General features: G+C 55.0%; 1 protein-coding gene across 6 annotated transcripts in view; it reads left to right on the top strand.

The window, feature by feature from the left end:
- Nucleotides 1–10860, top strand: part of SLC6A11 (solute carrier family 6 member 11) — a 119238-nt gene extending 108378 nt beyond the window's left edge. For 3 of the 6 annotated variants that reach the window (XM_057705440.1, XM_057705439.1, XM_057705438.1), the window contains 4 exons: nt 3647–3749; nt 4522–4622; nt 5405–5575; nt 8418–10860. In XM_057705440.1, the coding sequence (XP_057561423.1) occupies nt 3647–3749; nt 4522–4622; nt 5405–5575; nt 8418–8570 (528 nt within the window). In that variant the 3' untranslated portion in view covers nt 8571–10860. Of the gene's footprint in view, nt 1–2496; nt 2655–3646; nt 3750–4272; nt 4470–4521; nt 4623–5404; nt 5576–8417 lie in introns of those variants that run through there. The other 3 variants (XR_009048746.1, XM_057705442.1, XM_057705443.1) reach the window with 3 other exon arrangements.
- Nucleotides 10861–17003: the final 6143 nt, after the last annotated feature.

Raw genomic sequence — 17003 nt, 5'->3', positions numbered from 1 at the left:
GGACGCCGTGTTCTCGCGTTTGTAGCGGGTTGTTGTGAGACTCCGTGGGAGTTTTCATCAAGCCCTTAGCACAGTGTCCTGCATGTGTAGGCGCTCAGCTTAAGGTCTCCACGTCGACACCAGAGGGAATAAAACTAACAGGGGAAAAGGCTGGGTTTACCTGGTCATTGTGAGCGTCTGCAGGCCCGGGCCACCCCTTTTAGTAACTTCTGGGCGAAGGGGACAGGGTCAGCTATGGAACCCTCAACTCGTTACTGTTATTGGCCTCAAGTTCAGAGCAGGCTGTTCTGGGGCATCCCTGAGAACACACACGAGGAAACTGGGCACCTTCAGGCGCTGCGTGTTCCAGCCCCAGCCCTCCGTGTGCACCGTCTTCTTGTCTCCGCCAGGCCTGTGGGTGAGGAGGGGCTCACGATGACCCCAAATTAAGACTGTCTCGTGAAGCCACGACTCTCTTCCCTCCTGCAGCCATCCTGTCCAATAATACTTTCTTAGGTACCTTGGGAAGGTGAGTTTAGGCATCTTTCTATCCACACTCACAAAATTAATTTTAAAAGCCAAACCACCCCCCCGCCAAAAAAAAAAATCTAAAAACTGTTGCCTAGAGACAAGAAGAGGTTTTGTAAGAAGCATGGGAAGAAATGAGGGAATTCAGAATCTGTCAAAGCAGCTGATGTGGTACCAAGGTCAGTCCGAGCTTCATCATCCTTCACTTTGCAGCTCAAATGCCACCTCCTCCTGGAAGCCTCCTTTGCTTTCCATCCCACCCAGGACTTCATTTGAAGTTCAGCCCAGCCTCTGTCTGGCCATTACAGTGACCCATCTGTTCACCTGCCACCACCAACAGGCCCTGAGGTCCTCATGAACAAGAGCTGGCCTTGATCTGCACTGCACCCTGTGGGCCTGGCACGGGGTGGGCTCTGGGGCGTGGTGGCTGGTGTTATTACTGCTCCTAGTCATTGTCACATTAATGGGAGTGATAATCAGCGTTTGAGCAAATGAATGGCGCACAGCGCTTCCCATTTCCTCCTTGCCTCTCCCCACACGAGACCCAGCGATGTGAGCAGGGCCTTATTAAGTGCTGATTAATTACGCAAAGTGGAGTCTTTTGTCACGCACAAATCGGGGGATTAACCTGATGCCTTAAAGAGGCTAGTGGGTCTAAAGAAGACCAGGCATTCGTGGGCATCCCCGGAGGGCTCTCCTGGACGCAGGCGCTGGGTGCCCCAGCTCACAGAGCCTCCAGGCACACCCTCCCCCAGGCTTGGGTCTGCCCCAGGGTGCCTGGGGCCCTAGCCCATCAGGGAGCCAGCGCTGTGGCTGCCCAGGACCTGGAATCAGCAGGCACTTAGGCCCCACACGCCCACCTCCCCCTCCATGGAGGAGTGTCCATGAGTGATCACACCGGGAAGTTCGAACTGTCAAATGGGCGTGGCGGCCTCAGTAACTGCTGGCAGGATCTTCTCCCTCATTTAAACACATTTAAAGCTCTGCTCGAGGGAAAAAATAGTCCACAAACATCTGATCTTCCACTGAGGCAGTGTGGCGGGTGGTCAAGGGCTTGGGCTCTGTAGCGAGACGCCTGGGCTCAGTCCTCAGCCCCACAGCTGGGCAGCTGGGTGACCTGCAGTGCATAGTCTCTCTGCCCCGGGCCTCGGGTTCCCCACATGAGCACTGAAGATAACAGTAGCGCCAGCCCTGTGATCACACTGCGCAACTGTAGCTGCACTGAGACCTAGGGACCAGTCACAGCAGAGCCGGCACTCAGAGAGCACTGCGTTTAGGCTGCCTTCTGGGGTTTTTTTGAATGTGTGATGTTCGTGGAAGGAGACCCTCGGGGGAGCAATTAGGAGGGCAGTCCCGGGTTTAACTCAGAAAGCTCCTCACCCTCAGACTCAAATGCCCCATCTGTCACAGACAGGAGGCCCCAGACCAGATACAGCCCAGAGATCCACGTTTTTTTCCCCCTCAATGTGATGTTTTAAGAAGACAGAGAGGTTACCAAGATTAAAGAGAAAGATTTCTCAAGAAAATTTGGATTTGGGGCATCTTCCCGAAAGTCTGCAGACCTGGCTGCACCCTGGCCCACCTCCCCCAGCAGCCCTTGACCGGAGCTGTGTGGCCACAGGGGGTCTGTGCTCTCCAGGTAGCCACAGTCCCCACCACTCCCTGCTGTCACACGCTAGGACCGCTTGGACTCAGCATTGACATGTTGCCCCTGATCTAGTTGAAGAGATGAACGAGGAAACAAATAGTCCTGGGTATGTGGTCTCTCGCATGACAGAAGGAGGCCCGGGGGCTGTGGGAACACAGAGAAGAAGCTTAGTCCCAAGAAGTCCCCGTGGCAGACATACCAGGAAGTCCAGGCTTCATCCTGGCCCCTTAACGCCTGTCCTGGCATCTAGAACACCTCCCTCAACCCAACCCTCCCTCCCTTTTGCACTTTTACTTCTGCTGCTTTTGATGGTCCCACTAATGGCTCCCGTTGTGTTATAGGATTTTCTTTATAGATCCCAACCCTTCCCACACCTGCATCTGGCCTCCCCTCCGCTGCCCACCCAGACGCCTCCCCGGCCTCCTAGAGATCCTCCCAGATCACCATGCCCAGCCAAGCTTGCACCTCCCGGGCCTTCCACTGAACTTAATCATCACAGGTTTGCGTATTACAGAGCTGGCCCTCATCATTCCTGCATCTTACAAAGGTTGCGCACCTACTGTGTGCCGAGTCTTTGGCCAGAAACAGGGACACAGCTGTGGACAAGCCATTCAGAGTCCCTCCCCCATAGGGCCCTCACTTCATATGGTTCAGCTTGCACTTACGGGGACCTACTGCAAGTCGGGTCCTGCACCGAGGGTGGGAGACACACAGAGGACCAGTGTGGGAGCCTTCCCAGCAGGAGCTCAGAACTAACAGAGCAGCTGACAGGGGAACACTTTTTTTTTAAACTGTGAATCCTTAAAATGTGCTATGGAGGCCCCCAAACAGAATGAGGCTATCAGGGAGGGCTTCTTAGAGGAGGTGACATTTGAGTTGAGGTTTGAAGAAACTTACCCAGTGAAAGGGAACAGCATGTGCAAAGGCACAGAGGTGGGACCGTCCCTTGGTGTGTCCAGGAGGGAACATGTTGAAGAGCGGCTGGGGGAATGGGAGCTGAGGCCCAGTGAGGAGGATGGCCCTGGCTGGCAGGCTGAAGGAAGCCAAGGGGTGATTGTAAACTGCAGGGTGACGTGTTGGATTTGCAGGTTGGAAAGGTCCCTGTGGAAGCTGGTGTGTGGAAGGGTAGGAGAGGGTGAGGCTGGAGGCGGGGAGGCCAGTGGGGGGGTCGTCACAGTCACCTGGAGAGAGGTGCTGAGCCTGCCCAACCTCCAGTCTCCAGTTTTCTGTGTTGTCTCTGGTGTTTGAGTAGCAGAGACAAGACAAACCGTCGAAATGCCAGCAACCCCTTAGGGTGGTCTTAGGGGGCGCCCAGGTGCGCTGGGTGCAGCCTTCCAGGATGCTGGGGAGACCCGTCTGCGCTGACGGAAGTGACTCCCAGCTGGCGGTAGCCTCAGGGGACAGGGCCCTTCCCGAGGCCAGCTGGCTGACCCTGCTCTCCCGTGTGTCTGTCTGTCCCTCTGTCCATGTGTCTGTCCTCTCACCCCACAGGGTGGCATGTACATCTTCCAGCTCTTTGACTCCTACGCCGCCAGCGGGATGTGCCTGCTCTTTGTGGCCATCTTTGAGTGCATCTGCATTGGCTGGGTGTACGGTGAGTAGAGGCCAAGCCCATCCACACCCCAGCGGCCACCACAGTGCCCAGCACACAGGTGCCCAGCACCCAGGTGGGCTCAGGTTTCCTGTGGCTGGTCTCCATCTGCATCGCCCTCTTCATCCTTCCCCTCAGGGACTTCTCAGCCCTTCCCACTTGTAAGGGTTCCAGGCTCAGGCACTGTGACCTTGGGTCCATCCTTCTGCCCTTGAGGCTCAGTTTTGCCATCTGTAAAATGGAGTAGTCATCACCATGTCTCCCACTAGGAGGTAATGCAGGCAAAGCAGCCAGCCCAGTGCCTGGCCCTCAGCACCTGCCTTCGGGTCCTCCTGTTCCCCAAACCGAATGAGTGGATGAGGATTGCTGGGCTCGATGATGATGGATATTCCTGAGCGCGGCTCAGGAATAGAGACCCCACAGGCCCCCCCCGGCCCTCGCCTTCAGAGCCCTGACCCCCACCCCCCTGCAGGTCACCCAGCCCCTGGCCCTGCCTCAAAGGGACCACCTTCCTCCTTTCCCCTAGAAACTCCTGACCATTTCCTGAGCCTCGCTGTCCAAGTCAGGAGGGATCTTCCCATTACTGAACCAGAGTCCCTTCTGCAGTTTATCCCACCCCTGACGTATGTAACACCTTGGTAGTTTTTAAGTGGTAAATAAGGTCCCTGCTGCAATTTATGTTGGGCTGGGGAAAGCAAACACTCATAGCCTTTCTTCTGAGTCTTGTACAGAAATTCTCTGGGGTGTGTGTACCCGTCTGCTTTATTCTGGACAGGAAGCAACCGCTTCTATGATAACATTGAAGATATGATTGGCTATCGGCCATTGTCGCTCATCAAATGGTGCTGGAAGCTCGTGACCCCTGGGATCTGTGCGGTAAGGGCCCCGCCAGGAGCTGCCTGCAGCCCACCTACCCATCCACCCAGCCACCCACTTCTCCACCCCAGAGCTCAGGCCCGGTCGAGGCCTAGACTGAGGAGGTGATGTCCCCCTGGGGACCCTCTGTGCGCTCAGAAAGGCCGAGGAACCTGACACCTTTCCAAGGCGGCGTTGTTGGGGACCGTCTCTGGGCTTGGCCAGGGGCCTCACTAGGATCCCAGCCCTGCCACCAGCTTGCTGTGTGACTGTGAGCAAGTCACCTCTCTTCCTGGCCTCAGATTCCACACCTGCAAACTGGGCAGCTGGGACCTGCCTCCGTGGGGTCTGGGGGTCCCGTGACAGACACTTGGCTCCGCTGTTGACAGTGAAGCAGCAGCACGAGGGTAAAGAGGGGTTCACGCTCTGCCCCCGGACCAGACCACGGAGAGGCCTTTGTGAGAGGGTGTTTTATTTAAAAACACAAAAAAAACAGTACTGCTCTTCACCCACTTCCTGGCCCTGGAAGTATCTCAAAGCATCTTCAGAAACCATCTTAGTTCTGCAAGGCAGCTTGGAAACCATCCCTGAGAAGTAGCTAGGGAAAAATAAAAATTCCCGACTGGGCAGAGGCTGGGGACGAGGCTCCTGGGAGTCGAGGAGGGTCTCCCGGGATCTGTGGGTTCTGTTCCCTGTGTTTGTGGCTGTGGACCCGGCAGGGCCTCGCCTCTCCAAGGCCACCACACGCGGTCGACTGTCTCCCCTGAGGGCCGCCCCAGGGACCTCTCCCCGTCTCCCCACAGGGCATCTTCATCTTCTTCCTGGTCAAGTACAAGCCCCTCAAGTACAACAACGTCTACACCTACCCGGCCTGGGGCTACGGCATCGGCTGGCTCATGGCCCTGTCCTCCATGCTCTGCATCCCCCTCTGGGTCTTCATCAAGGTGTGGAAGACGGAGGGGACACTGCCCCAGGTGAGCAGCCCGGGGGGAGGGGTCAGCAAGGGTGACTCAGAGGTGGGGGGGGCGGCGCAGGACGGGGCTGGCTGTGCTCGAGGGCCGGCGAGTGTGGATGCAGCCGTGGGCGCCTCTGGGTCCCGGCTTCCTCATCGGGGCGATGAGTGTGATGAGAACGTGCTCCCACGTGTCTTCCAGGGAAGCCTGGCCAGCTCCTCCCTGGCAGGAGTTCGTCAGTGCTGTCATGCTGAGGCCTTGGGGACTAGGCTGTCTGCACTGAGCTCAGCCTCAGTTTCCTCGTGTGTTCGCTGGGCCCACAGCAGTCCCTCACTTACAGAGGTTGCTTGAGGACGCAGGGAGTACGTAGAGGGAGAGCACTTAGACCAGGACCTGGGCGACAGGGGGACCGAGTGTTAACTCTTACTGCTCTGTTGATTCCGTTCACTGAGGGCCCCTCTTCCAGGGCACAGGGAGAGGGTCTGACGTTCGGGGAACATCCATCCTGTGTCGTCACCCTGCCAAGCTCTCTCCACGCTGCATCTCTTCTAGTCCTCAGAGAAATTAAGTCACTCGCCTAAGACCACACAGCCAAAAATTAGCAAACCACATTTTCTAAACAATTTTATTGAAGTATGTTTTCTTTATCATAAAATTCACCCATTGCAGGTATACAATTCAGTGGGTTTGTTTTTTTTTTAGTAACTTTCTGTGTAGTGCAGTCATCACCGTAAATCAGTTTGCAAACATATTTCTCTCCCTAATAAGATCCCTGGTGCCTATTCTCAGTAAGCCCTGTTCCCAGCCCCAGTCTCTATGCCTGTGCCTCTTCTGGGCATTTTCTGCCAGTGGACTCGCGCAGTATGTGGTCTCTTGGTAGCGGAGTGAATTTGGACACCTGTTGTACCCGTGACACCCGCTTCTCCTTTCCCTCCTGCTGGTGGATCAGAAGGCCTGAGTCAGCTTCTCACCCGTTTTGCAGGCTGTCTGCTATGTGCTAGATGCTGCCCTAAGCCATCCATGAGCACTGGGCCTCTGAACCCTTATAGCAGTCCTGTGAGGTGGAGGCGCTTTCTGTCTCCATGTCACAGGCGAGGAAGCCGAGCACAGAGAAGTGAAGCAAGTTACCCAAGGGCACACAGCCTCTGAGTGGCAGAGCAGGTACCCTGAGACTGTGCTCTCGTGTCCCCACCTCGTTCCTGCCCCAGCGCAGCACCCCAGGGCTCTCAGGGCTGACCTGGGTCTCACAAGTGTAGGGCACGTGTGCAGACGCCCACAGGCAGGTGGCAGCTGAGAGTCAGCTCCAGCCAGCCCTCCTGCCCACCCGGGGCCTGGGCTCCAGAAAAGCCAGAGGCCGGCTAGGAGGAGAGAGCTGAGAGAGCCTGCTCGTGCCCCCAGAGCAAGTCAGGGCCCTCCGCTCCTGCAGGGAATATAGGTCAAGGGCAGTTGTTAATTCTGGTTTGGGACCAGACGTGTCCAGAGGAGAGCAGCCCTGGAGGCCTAACACCTTGGCCATGGCAGGGCCCTGCCCATGAGTTCACCTCCCTCCATGTCCAGAAGGTTCTGCCAGCTGATGGAAAGGCTCTGGAAGGAAAAATGGGGTCAGAGAATTGCTGTGAGGGTGGGTAGTCTGTGCTAAGAGCTGTGGATGGGTCAACAAATCTGAGGTTACCTCACAATGCTAGACGCAGATGCCACTGTGGCCCGCTTTGACAGATGAGGGAACGAGACTCCAAGGAATAAGTTCTTGCCTCATTTAAGGGGTGGACCTGGGAGTCAAGCCCAGGTGTCTGTCTCCAGAGCCCATGCTCCCAGCCCCTGTCCTGTGTCGAGAGCCTAGCACCATGTCTGGCACCCGGAAGGTGCTCAGCATTGCCCCAGGGCGGGGTGGGGGGATGTCAGCCTATTAATCCTACCTGGGCAAGATAGGTCCAGCCACTCAGGCATGACGGGATCTGAAACAGAAAACAGAGCCTTGATCATAAGAAGCCAGCAACCCCAAAGTCTTTCCAGCCTTCCTGGGGAAAAGGTTTATGCCCAGGAAAGGGCTCCCAAATCCTGGCCTGATGTCTCCTGGAGGTGCACGTGAGGCTGAGGTGTGGGGCCCGAGGCAGGGCCAAGGGGACAGGAGCGTGTGTCCAGGGTCTGCCCGTGGCCTCCACTCCCTCATCAGTAAAGTGAACGATCGCCACCCTGTCTGCGCCCAACCCAGTGCCGGCCATTCTGCAAGGCAGTGTGAGGCTGTGGCCTTAGCTATAACGTTTCTGTCTTCAGACACACGCGACCTGTTCCCCTGGCCAGAGCATCATGATGACAGCATTTTATGGGAAATGTACCCATTTATCCAGCCATCATTATATAAACGGCCCTAGAGGTGCCGTAGCTCATCCTCACAGCAGCCCTCCAGGGAGGTACTACTATCCCATTTCACAGATGGGAAAATGCAGCTCAGAGATGTTAGGTGACTTGCCCCACATGTAGTGAGACTGAGCCCCAGCTCACACCCGAGCTTCTCTGTTTCCACGGGATGCAACAAGCAGCCCAGGGTACAGCTCTCACGTCCTGGCCACCTGCAGCAGGCCAGGTACAGACCGGGCGCTTCCACTCACTGTCTCCTCACTCCTCATCCAGCCCTGGCAGCGGGTACCCTGGTGTCCCTATGTCCAAGGGAGGGAGCAGGAAACAGACCCGGAGGTCGACACATCGTCCAGGACAGAGCTCTGAGTGACACAGCTGGGGCCCAGCCTCCGTCTTTGTGGTTCCATGGGCCCAAGGTGTCCACCGTGTGATTAGGAGGTGCCAAGGCGGGCCCGGGACCCTGGCAGCCGCTCTCAGACAGCTCTTTTCCTCTCCAACCATGTAGAAATTCCGGAAGTTGATGACGCCCAGTGCCGATCTGAAAATGCGGGGCAAGCTTGGGGCAGGCCCACGGACGGTGATGGTTAATGACTGTGACGCCAAACTCAAGGGCGATGGGACCATTGCAGCCATCACAGAGAAAGAGACGCACTTCTGAGCGCCCCTGCCACCTCGATGCCTCTCCTCCTCCTCGTCCCCGCCGTCCCCACCGCCGTGTGTACAAATGAATACCTGAACCGCGTACTTCACCTAATGGTAGAGGCTTGCTCGTTTTGCACAGGATTTATTAACAAGTTAATTTTAAGGTGGCCACGCCCACTCCGGTTTCAAGTCACATCTCCTCCTCGCCCCCCCAGTTGCCGTGTGAGTAACAATATGAAGAGATAATCCCGTACAGGGACTAGCAGCGTCTTCTTGTGCTAGGATGGTTTTAACCAGCATTTTCTAGGGGTTGAAGAGAAGTTGTATTATAGGGTCAGACTTTTATACTCAGGCTGTGGGGCAGGTGGGTGCGAGCAATGCCTGTCCTCCTCCGTCAGCCTTTGAACCGACCGGTCCGTGTCCCGCGTTTGTCCCTGAGCATCTCAGCTGCCCTTCCTCCACGCCGCCACACTTCCCCTTCAGCCTCCAGCCCCCTTCCCATCCCCAGCTTCCTAGAGGTGGGTTTGCAGACAGTAAGGCTGTGTCAGAGAAGAAAAAGTCCCAGCAGACTCAGGACTCCTGGGTGGCAGGCCCCGCTCTGCCCTGGTCCCACCGAGTGACCTGGGGCACGTGCCTCCCCTCCTGGGCCTCAGCTTCCAAGTCTCCCCAGTGGAGAGGGCTGGATCAGGTGATCTCTGAGCTTCGGGCCGGCCCAGCCGTATCTCCTGGAGATGCTCTGCGTGCCTCCTTGGCTTACAGACCTGCTGTTGATCTTGGATTCTTCTGAAGACTTGTATGCGGGCAGCCCCTCACCCCTCACCCCGTTATTTAAAATCAGGTTTACCATGGAAACTATGTGGTTTGGTTTCATCCGTGAGTGGTCCCGTCCTCAATACCAGCCAGGTCCTCGGCCCCGCGGCAGGGCTCCTCCCAGCCGCCTGCTCATACCCTCGGCCCTGCCTCTCTGTCCTCCTCATCAGGGCTGGCTGGAGTTGCCTGGGCACTGGTTCTCCAGCTCAGGCAGCAGCCTCTACTCTGCTTCGTGGCTGTCTATCCTGCCTGCCGCCCCACCAGGATCCGTATTGTAGGACTTCTACCAGCCTCCCGGGAGGGAGCGACGGTCGGGCCTGGAGCCTGGTTACCCCCTCCGGCCTCTTCTTCGTCCCTCTGCCTCGTCTTCTCCCTCTCACTGCCCCCCGCCCTCCTCCCTCTCCTGCCATCCTGCGACCTCCAATCCCTCCCCATCCTTCCTGTCACTAGCAGAACCCTGGAACCTTCACAAGGCTTCTTCCCTACCTTTTTCCCAGGAGCCAGCCCACCTGCGTCTCTGGCCAGGGGGCTGAGGAGCCTCAGCGTTCACTGGGGGGACTGGGCTCCTGCCCCTCCCTCGGCGCAGCCCTGGGGTCTGGGGAGGCAGCTGGCACTGCTCCAGGCCTCCCTGGCTGATCCCTGTCTCCTTTAATTGGATTTGACGTCAAGCCTCTGCCTTGGATCCTGAGTTATTTGGGGACAGGGAAGGTCCATTCTTTATCCTTTTCCTTTATATTCCCTGTCTTATTTGGTGGAAATGTGAGCTTTCCCCAAACAGAGGATTTAGTTTCCAGTAATAAACCTGCGTGTTTGATTCGCCCAAACGCCCAGCTGCTCTGCCCCGGCCGGCCCCTGGCCTGAAGCCCGCGTTTGCTAAGAGCGATGCCTGCCGAGCACCCCCCAGGCAGGTCGGGACGCCTGGTTCTGGGCCCCCCGTTTGCACACACAGTCCAGGCTTGCCCGGCATCTCCTTGAGCTGTCTGCTCCGGTGGACCCAGGAAATTAACACAGGAAGATCAGGGCTCCAGCTGAGCCCCTGTCTGTGTCCATCTTCTCTTCTCCCAACAGATCGGGGAGGGGTCTCCCCACTGCTGCTGCTACCAGTTCTCCACCAACCACTGTCACAAATGCACAGCCCCACGGTCTTGCTGGGGACACGCTGCATTATACGTGTGGCACTTAACACTTCACTCACTTCACGGGACTCATGGGGCAGGACGGAGGGAGGGCTTTTGTTCTTTGCTTTTTGTAATTTCCTACTAGAATTTGGGTAACTTTGGGAGGCGGGGAGGGAAATGTGGGAGCAGGCGAAAACGTCATTGTGGTGACTTTTTTGATATTCATTAGAAACAATACATCCTTTCTGAGATATTTACAGTATTATTAAAAAAATGAAAAAGGTTGTACTGTTTTGCATAATGAACGTTTTTATTGGGTATTCAAAGGGGACACGATTGTCTGCTTACTCATTTTTAAAAATTAAAGAAATGAACAAATTCTCTGTGGCTGTTCCTGGCATAGTGGTATTCACTGGGTGATTCTTCCTGTTTTATTACTTCCGTGATGTTCCTGCAAAACCGTCTTGGTTCCGTATTTGGAAATTGCTGTTTCAACTGGGGATTACAAGTTAGAAACACCCAGGGTTGTTTCAGGAGCCCACGCTGCCTTTCACGAAATTACCATGCACTGAGTGTCTACTGTGTCCTAAGTGCTTTGCAAAAGTCCTCTCTTTAATCCTACCACCAACCCCACTTTATTTGTTGACTACTTCCCCCACTTTACAGACAGGGGAAACTGAGGCACAGAGAAAGTCAAGCCATTTGCCCAGAGTCCCACAGCTAGTAAATAGCTGGACCAGAAAGTCAGATCTGTCTGACCCCAAAGCCCAGTCTCCTCATCACCACACCTTACTGTCCCTCAGCCTGCAAGACCCAGAGAAGGCAAGTGCCACCTCACGATGGCAGCAGTGGCTGCCACAAAGCTCATGCACCTGTCCTAGGGGGCAGCCCCGTGTGTCTGAGGCAGGCAGAGGGGGGTGGAAGGAGACAAGGATTTGGAGCGTGCAGCCCTGCTTTGGTCTCTGGGATCTGCCCTTGGCAGCCTCAGTTTTCTCATCTCTAAAATGGGGATAATAGCTCCTGCTTCAAACTCAGGGTGATTATGAAGATCCTTTGAGCTCTGGTTGTGAAAGGGAAAGCTTTGAATTCACACTGGTTATTATTATCATGAAAGAATTGTGCCTAAGCTCTCAAAGTGTGTTGTTGCTTAGAACTTAGACAAAAATCTCTAAATCTGTGCCTGAGATTTCCAAATGATGGCACAGGACCACGGAGAGTGCTCTGTCCTGCTAGCACCTGGCACAGCAAGGTTGTCTACACACAGGGTCTACTCGTTCCTGTCTGGTTGGCTATTTTGCTTAAAATCCCTGATCCCGGGATCCACCTGAAACTGTCTTGGCCTCTTGCCCTCTGTGAGGTGGTGACACATCTGTTCACAGGGAAAGCATCCCACAAGGTCCCAGAATGGAGAAAATCTCTGTGACTCCCCAGAGGGTCTCTGAGTACTTTGTAACTTCGTAGAGCCACAGGGATTGGTGCAGTCACCTGTCCCCTGCGCATATGCCCTCCTCGTGTCTGAAAGTATATTGTGTTAGGCAGTTGTCAGCAGCAAGACACAAAGAGGCTGCGTCATGGAAATGTGGGTCTCCCTCATTCCCAGGAAACTGACTTGCAGACTCTCGAGCTTACAGGATTAGTAACGTGGCATCAGTTCACCCAGTAGACTGTGCGGGCGGCAGTGTGTCTAGCAACCCCTGCTGGCCAAGTATGGCTCTGCAGCCTAGCTCTTTTAGGCGCTGCAATTAACCAGAGGAGAGAGGAGCTTTGGAAGTGGAGTCAAAGGCTACTTCAGGCCTAAGATACTTTTCTCTGAGATGAGGGAGGGGATCAGGCACCAAATAGCTGACACTTCTGGCTGAGAGCTGCAAACTTTGGAAAATGGGGTCATGTGTTTAGTAGGTTTTACGGAGCACCCACCGTGTTCTTTGCCTGGACCTAGGACCAGGGATGTTGAGACAGGAACAGCCCCTTGTCTTGAGTGTTCCTGCCCTTCCTAGTCTAGAGGAGAGGTGCTCACACTCCTCTGGGCAGGGGCAAGTGTGTGGGGAGAAGCTGCTGTGTCTTCCCCAGCCTTCTCCAGCCAGTTTGAGCTCTGCAGTGTGGCCCCAGGCAAGTCTGCCCACTTCTCTGGGCCTTGGCTTGGCCATCAGTAGAATGGTGAAGAAAATGTGACCCAGAGAGGGGACATAGCTGGCTCAAGATGCCCCTCTACCCTCCTGTCTCATACTCAGCCCCCTGCACCCCCTCAGGCTGTGAAAAATCAAAGGAGCCCTTGGCCTGGGCACCTCATGACCCATTGGGGAGCAGAGTCAGTCTTTGTTGCCAACTCTTGGCCTTCTCTGTCTCTCACTGTTGAATAAGGTCTGCTTCGTGAAGGCTACTGGGAGGAGCCACACAGGCCCTGCCCTCAGAGCTGCAGGCTAGCTCGATTGTCAGAACCGCCCCCACGAGAAACTGCAGGGCAGAATGTGCGAGGGACAAGAGCTCAGGGCGTGCCAAGGGCAGGATCAGAACAGTTTACTGAGCGCCCACTACGTTCCAGGGGTCACGCCTGCATTACCTCATCAGAGCCGCACAACAAATCTAACAGGTAAGTGTGATTCATCCCATTTCTTAATGTAAGGAACTAATGTTTAGAGGCTATAAATTATTTGCCAGAAACAAAAAAAAAATGATACCAGATACACCTTGTGGAAAGTGGAGGAGCTGAGTCGGACCAGGGTTTACTGGGACTGCCTAGAGCCAATATACCCAAGCACTTAACCAAGGACTGGGGACTTGAGTTGCACCTTGAGGGATGGGAAGACTTTGCCAGGCAGGGAAGCGCGTTTGAGATGGGGGCACAGCCTGAGCAAAGGTAGAGGCAGAAGAATGTCTTTGGGGAAACATGGTGAAAACCAGGGTCCTCCCCAGCCCTGGTTTACTCTTATAACCCGTCGTGCAACCTTCCCTCCTGTGCAGCTGTGCTGGCCCCTCCCCAGTTTCCCAGAATAAGGGGTTTGGGTAACACCAACATCAGTGCAGGTCCTGACACGGAGCAGATGCTCCCCGGGGCAGGGGCTTCGATGAATACGCGCCCAGCTTGCCTGAGAGTGGGGAGCTGTGGGAAGGGGAATGAATAGGCAATGAAGACCTACCTTGTGCTGGAACCCATTGCTGACCCTCCCATAGGTATCACTTTTCCTTCGGTCTCCCTGCGAGTTGGCATGGCGGTCACATTCTACCAATGGGAAGACAGGCTCAGAGAAGTCAAGTTGGCTGCCCCAGGTCTCAGGACTGGATAGCGGCAGAGCTACGGTAACAGGCTCCAAGGCCCACACACTTTCCACAGACCACCTTTGGAAGGCACTGAGTGCCACCGTGAGCACTGATGGGTCATTTAAGGCCACGGGGAACTGGCTGGTGGTAGAGGCCATGTAGGGGAGGTCTGAGGGTCTTCAGGAGCCTTGAAACACCTCTGGTGACTCTAGGGACCTCCGGAAGTCTCCACCGTTTCCCAGAAATGCTATCCTGTCACTGGGTTCACTGAGAGGGACACGGGGCCATTGGGGCCAGTGAGGCATTGAGAGTGGAAGGGACCATTGGGACCCCTGGAGACCCAAGAGGGGAACTGGGGGTCCTAGGGATCCAGCAGAACCACGTGGGCCCATCAAGGAGTGACGGAGCCCTTTGGAGTTAGGAGGGGTGGAGGGTCCTGGAGGGTGGGAAAGGGAGTTGTAGGGGACCATTGGGGAAAATGGAGGATCATTGGAGAGCATGCCAGAGTTACTGAAGGCCATCAAGAGTAAAAATATCAGGGCCCTTGGTCATTACTGGGGGGTGCTGGAGCCAGCCAGAGTTCTAGGGGGCGCTTGGGGTCACCTTGTGGGAAGTGCGTTTCTGGAGCGCCCTGCAAGGATGCAGCCCTGAGGAAAGGGAGGAGGAGAGCTACGAAGTGCTTTGTGGGGGAGAGGAGGCAGTGAATCTGACGTGAATGTGAGTGAAGGTGGGGGGAAGGGTGCCAGTGCAGCAGTGAAGGGAAGGCCCAGCCAGAACTGCAAACCACAGGAGGTGGTGGGAAAGGTGGGCAGAGGACTCCAGGACCTTGACCTCAAGAGACTGGAGCAGGCTCGGCTCTTCCAGAGACCTCTCCCCCACCACCAGCCTGGAATGTCAGACCAACTCTAGCCAACACTTGGCTTTTCTTATTCTCCCAGGAATTTTCTCTGCCTTCCTTTTGAGTTTCTTCCCAAATGATCCATTTCTAGAGTGAGAAGACTCTCATAGCGTGGTCTGAACAGGAGTTTGCGCCCCACCAAAGAAGGGTGACCTAGGAGAAGCCCAACAGAGGGTCTAGGCCTGACCTGAGGGTCCCCCTGGGCAGACGGTGGGGAGAGGAGTCCGAGGAGACAGCAGAGCAAAGGCACGTGTCATTTACTGATTGCCAAGAGTGTCATTTATTCAGCACCTCCCATGCACCTGGGACAGGGTCAGCTATCTTCCATTAGCCTCAAAACTACCCTGCAGCTGCGATGCAGTCCCACCTTACAGATGCGGGAACAAACTCAAGAGAGGTGAGTGGGGGAACGTGCCCAGCGTCACACAGACTGAACTGGCATTCACAGCCAAGTCTCTCAAACCCAGTGTCCTTGGTTTTTTCTCTATACCAGGTGGTTATTGGGTGACCTGGGATCCAGCTGGGAAGAACGAGCTGAGGGACCGCCCTCCCCTGATCACCGTCCTCCCACCCAGAGTCCTGGGCTCGGACAGGCTCTGGTGGCAGTAAATCAGCCACCAGGTGGTGCTGGTGCTAAACCCAACCCCCTTCCCTGCGGTCCAGGCTCTGACCAGCGAGGTCAGAACTGGAGCAGAGACTGGAACTCAAGACTTAGAGGGTCTAGAGGCTCCACTCTGGGTGCCCAGATGAGGGACAAAGAGGCTGCCCTTGACAGAAGGGCACGATTCACCCTTCTCACCCCACCCCATCCCGAGCCCCTGTTTGCAATGCTACCCCAACAGCCAGACACCCCCCCGCCTTCAATTCTCCACAGCCCCACTCACTGGCTGTGTGGCCTTATGCAAATGACTTCACGTCTCTGACATCAGTTTCCTCATCTGTGCAGCTGAACAGAATAAGCCCCTCTGACAGGGACACTGAGGGGATTAAAGAGGCAGTGGTGTGGGCCTAAAAGGGTCTGGCACATGGAAAGAATGCGCTTCCTGTTACATGTCGCTCTGCTCAGGATGCTGGTCTCAGGAGACCTGTATCCTGGTTCTGAACTTGCTCTGTGCCTCAGATAAAGTCATTTTGCCTCCTTGGGCCTCAGTTTCCTTATCTGTAAAGTGGGGCTAATCACAGGACTGCTCTCTTTTGGTTATTCTAAGGATTAAATGAGATATGGCTATATGGCATTTGTTTTATCGAGGTCCAAATAACAGGAAAGGTATTAAAAATATGAAAGTTTCCAGGGGGTGTGGTTAGGTGAATATGCAAATGATGATAAAATATGAGGAGCACAGGGCAGCTTCTCAGGGATGGACCTGGCACATGGGTATGCTCTGACCATATACCAGCAATTACACAGGCCCCATCACCAGGCCCTACCTTGGTACCTGCCCGGCCTCCCCCTAGTCCGCACCTTGTTCCATCTGCTCTGGAGTCCTGCCCCAAACCCATATGGACACAAAAATATAGCACACGGATGAGCAGGCCGGACACAGAGATGTAGATGATGATTATTTCTGCGTGATAAGGTTTGGGCTGGTTTTAATTTTCTCCTTCTTTTCTATACCATCTAATTTTTTCTTTAACAAAGAACATCTATTGCTTTTATATTCCAAAAAATAAAATCAATAAAGCTATTTTTAAAAATCCTCTCCTCACCACTGAGAGGTGGGTTACAAACGCAGGCCTGCAGGGAATGGAAAATTATTCTCATATGGTTGGAAGAAATGGCGAGAGGGAGAAGGGGAGAATGTTGCCACTGCACATGTTCCTCAGCCTCGGCTCCAGCCTCTGCTGGGGCCTCTGGGCGCCGAGTGAGCTGAGCCTCAGGAGGAGGGAGAAGCAGGGGGCAGGACCCCTCCTCTGGGCCACATAATTCTCCAGACATTTATGGACATGCCAGCGGCTTCAAGCTTGTCACAGGGAACTTGTCACAGCTGTTTCAGGGGAGAAGGAAAAACACAAACAAGGAATCCACCCTTTGTCGAGGGCTGACTGTGTGCTAATTACTGCCACCCTTTTATCCTAGCAGACCTGCCCTCCCCACACACACCCGTGGAGGGAGCTGAGAATATTAGCCCAATTTACAGATGAAGAAACTAAGGTCTGTGCTTGTATATTTCACTGCCTTCTGAATAGCTCCTTTTGGGTGTCCACTGGGGCATCTCAAACTCAAGTTTCCCAGTTGAGGTAATCTCCTCCAACCCCCACACCCACCAGTCTGTTCCTCCCTGTCTCAATAAATGACGCCACCATCCAACCACTTCCTTTCTTCAGCAAATATTGGTTGAGGATCCACAGTGACTCTGCCCTCATG

This window comes from Hippopotamus amphibius, chromosome 13, assembly GCF_030028045.1.
Source record: "Hippopotamus amphibius kiboko isolate mHipAmp2 chromosome 13, mHipAmp2.hap2, whole genome shotgun sequence".
NCBI classification, from domain to species: Eukaryota; Metazoa; Chordata; class Mammalia; order Artiodactyla; family Hippopotamidae; genus Hippopotamus; species Hippopotamus amphibius.
Note: the sequence above shows the minus strand (reverse complement) of the source record. Positions and strands in the feature narration are given on the sequence as shown.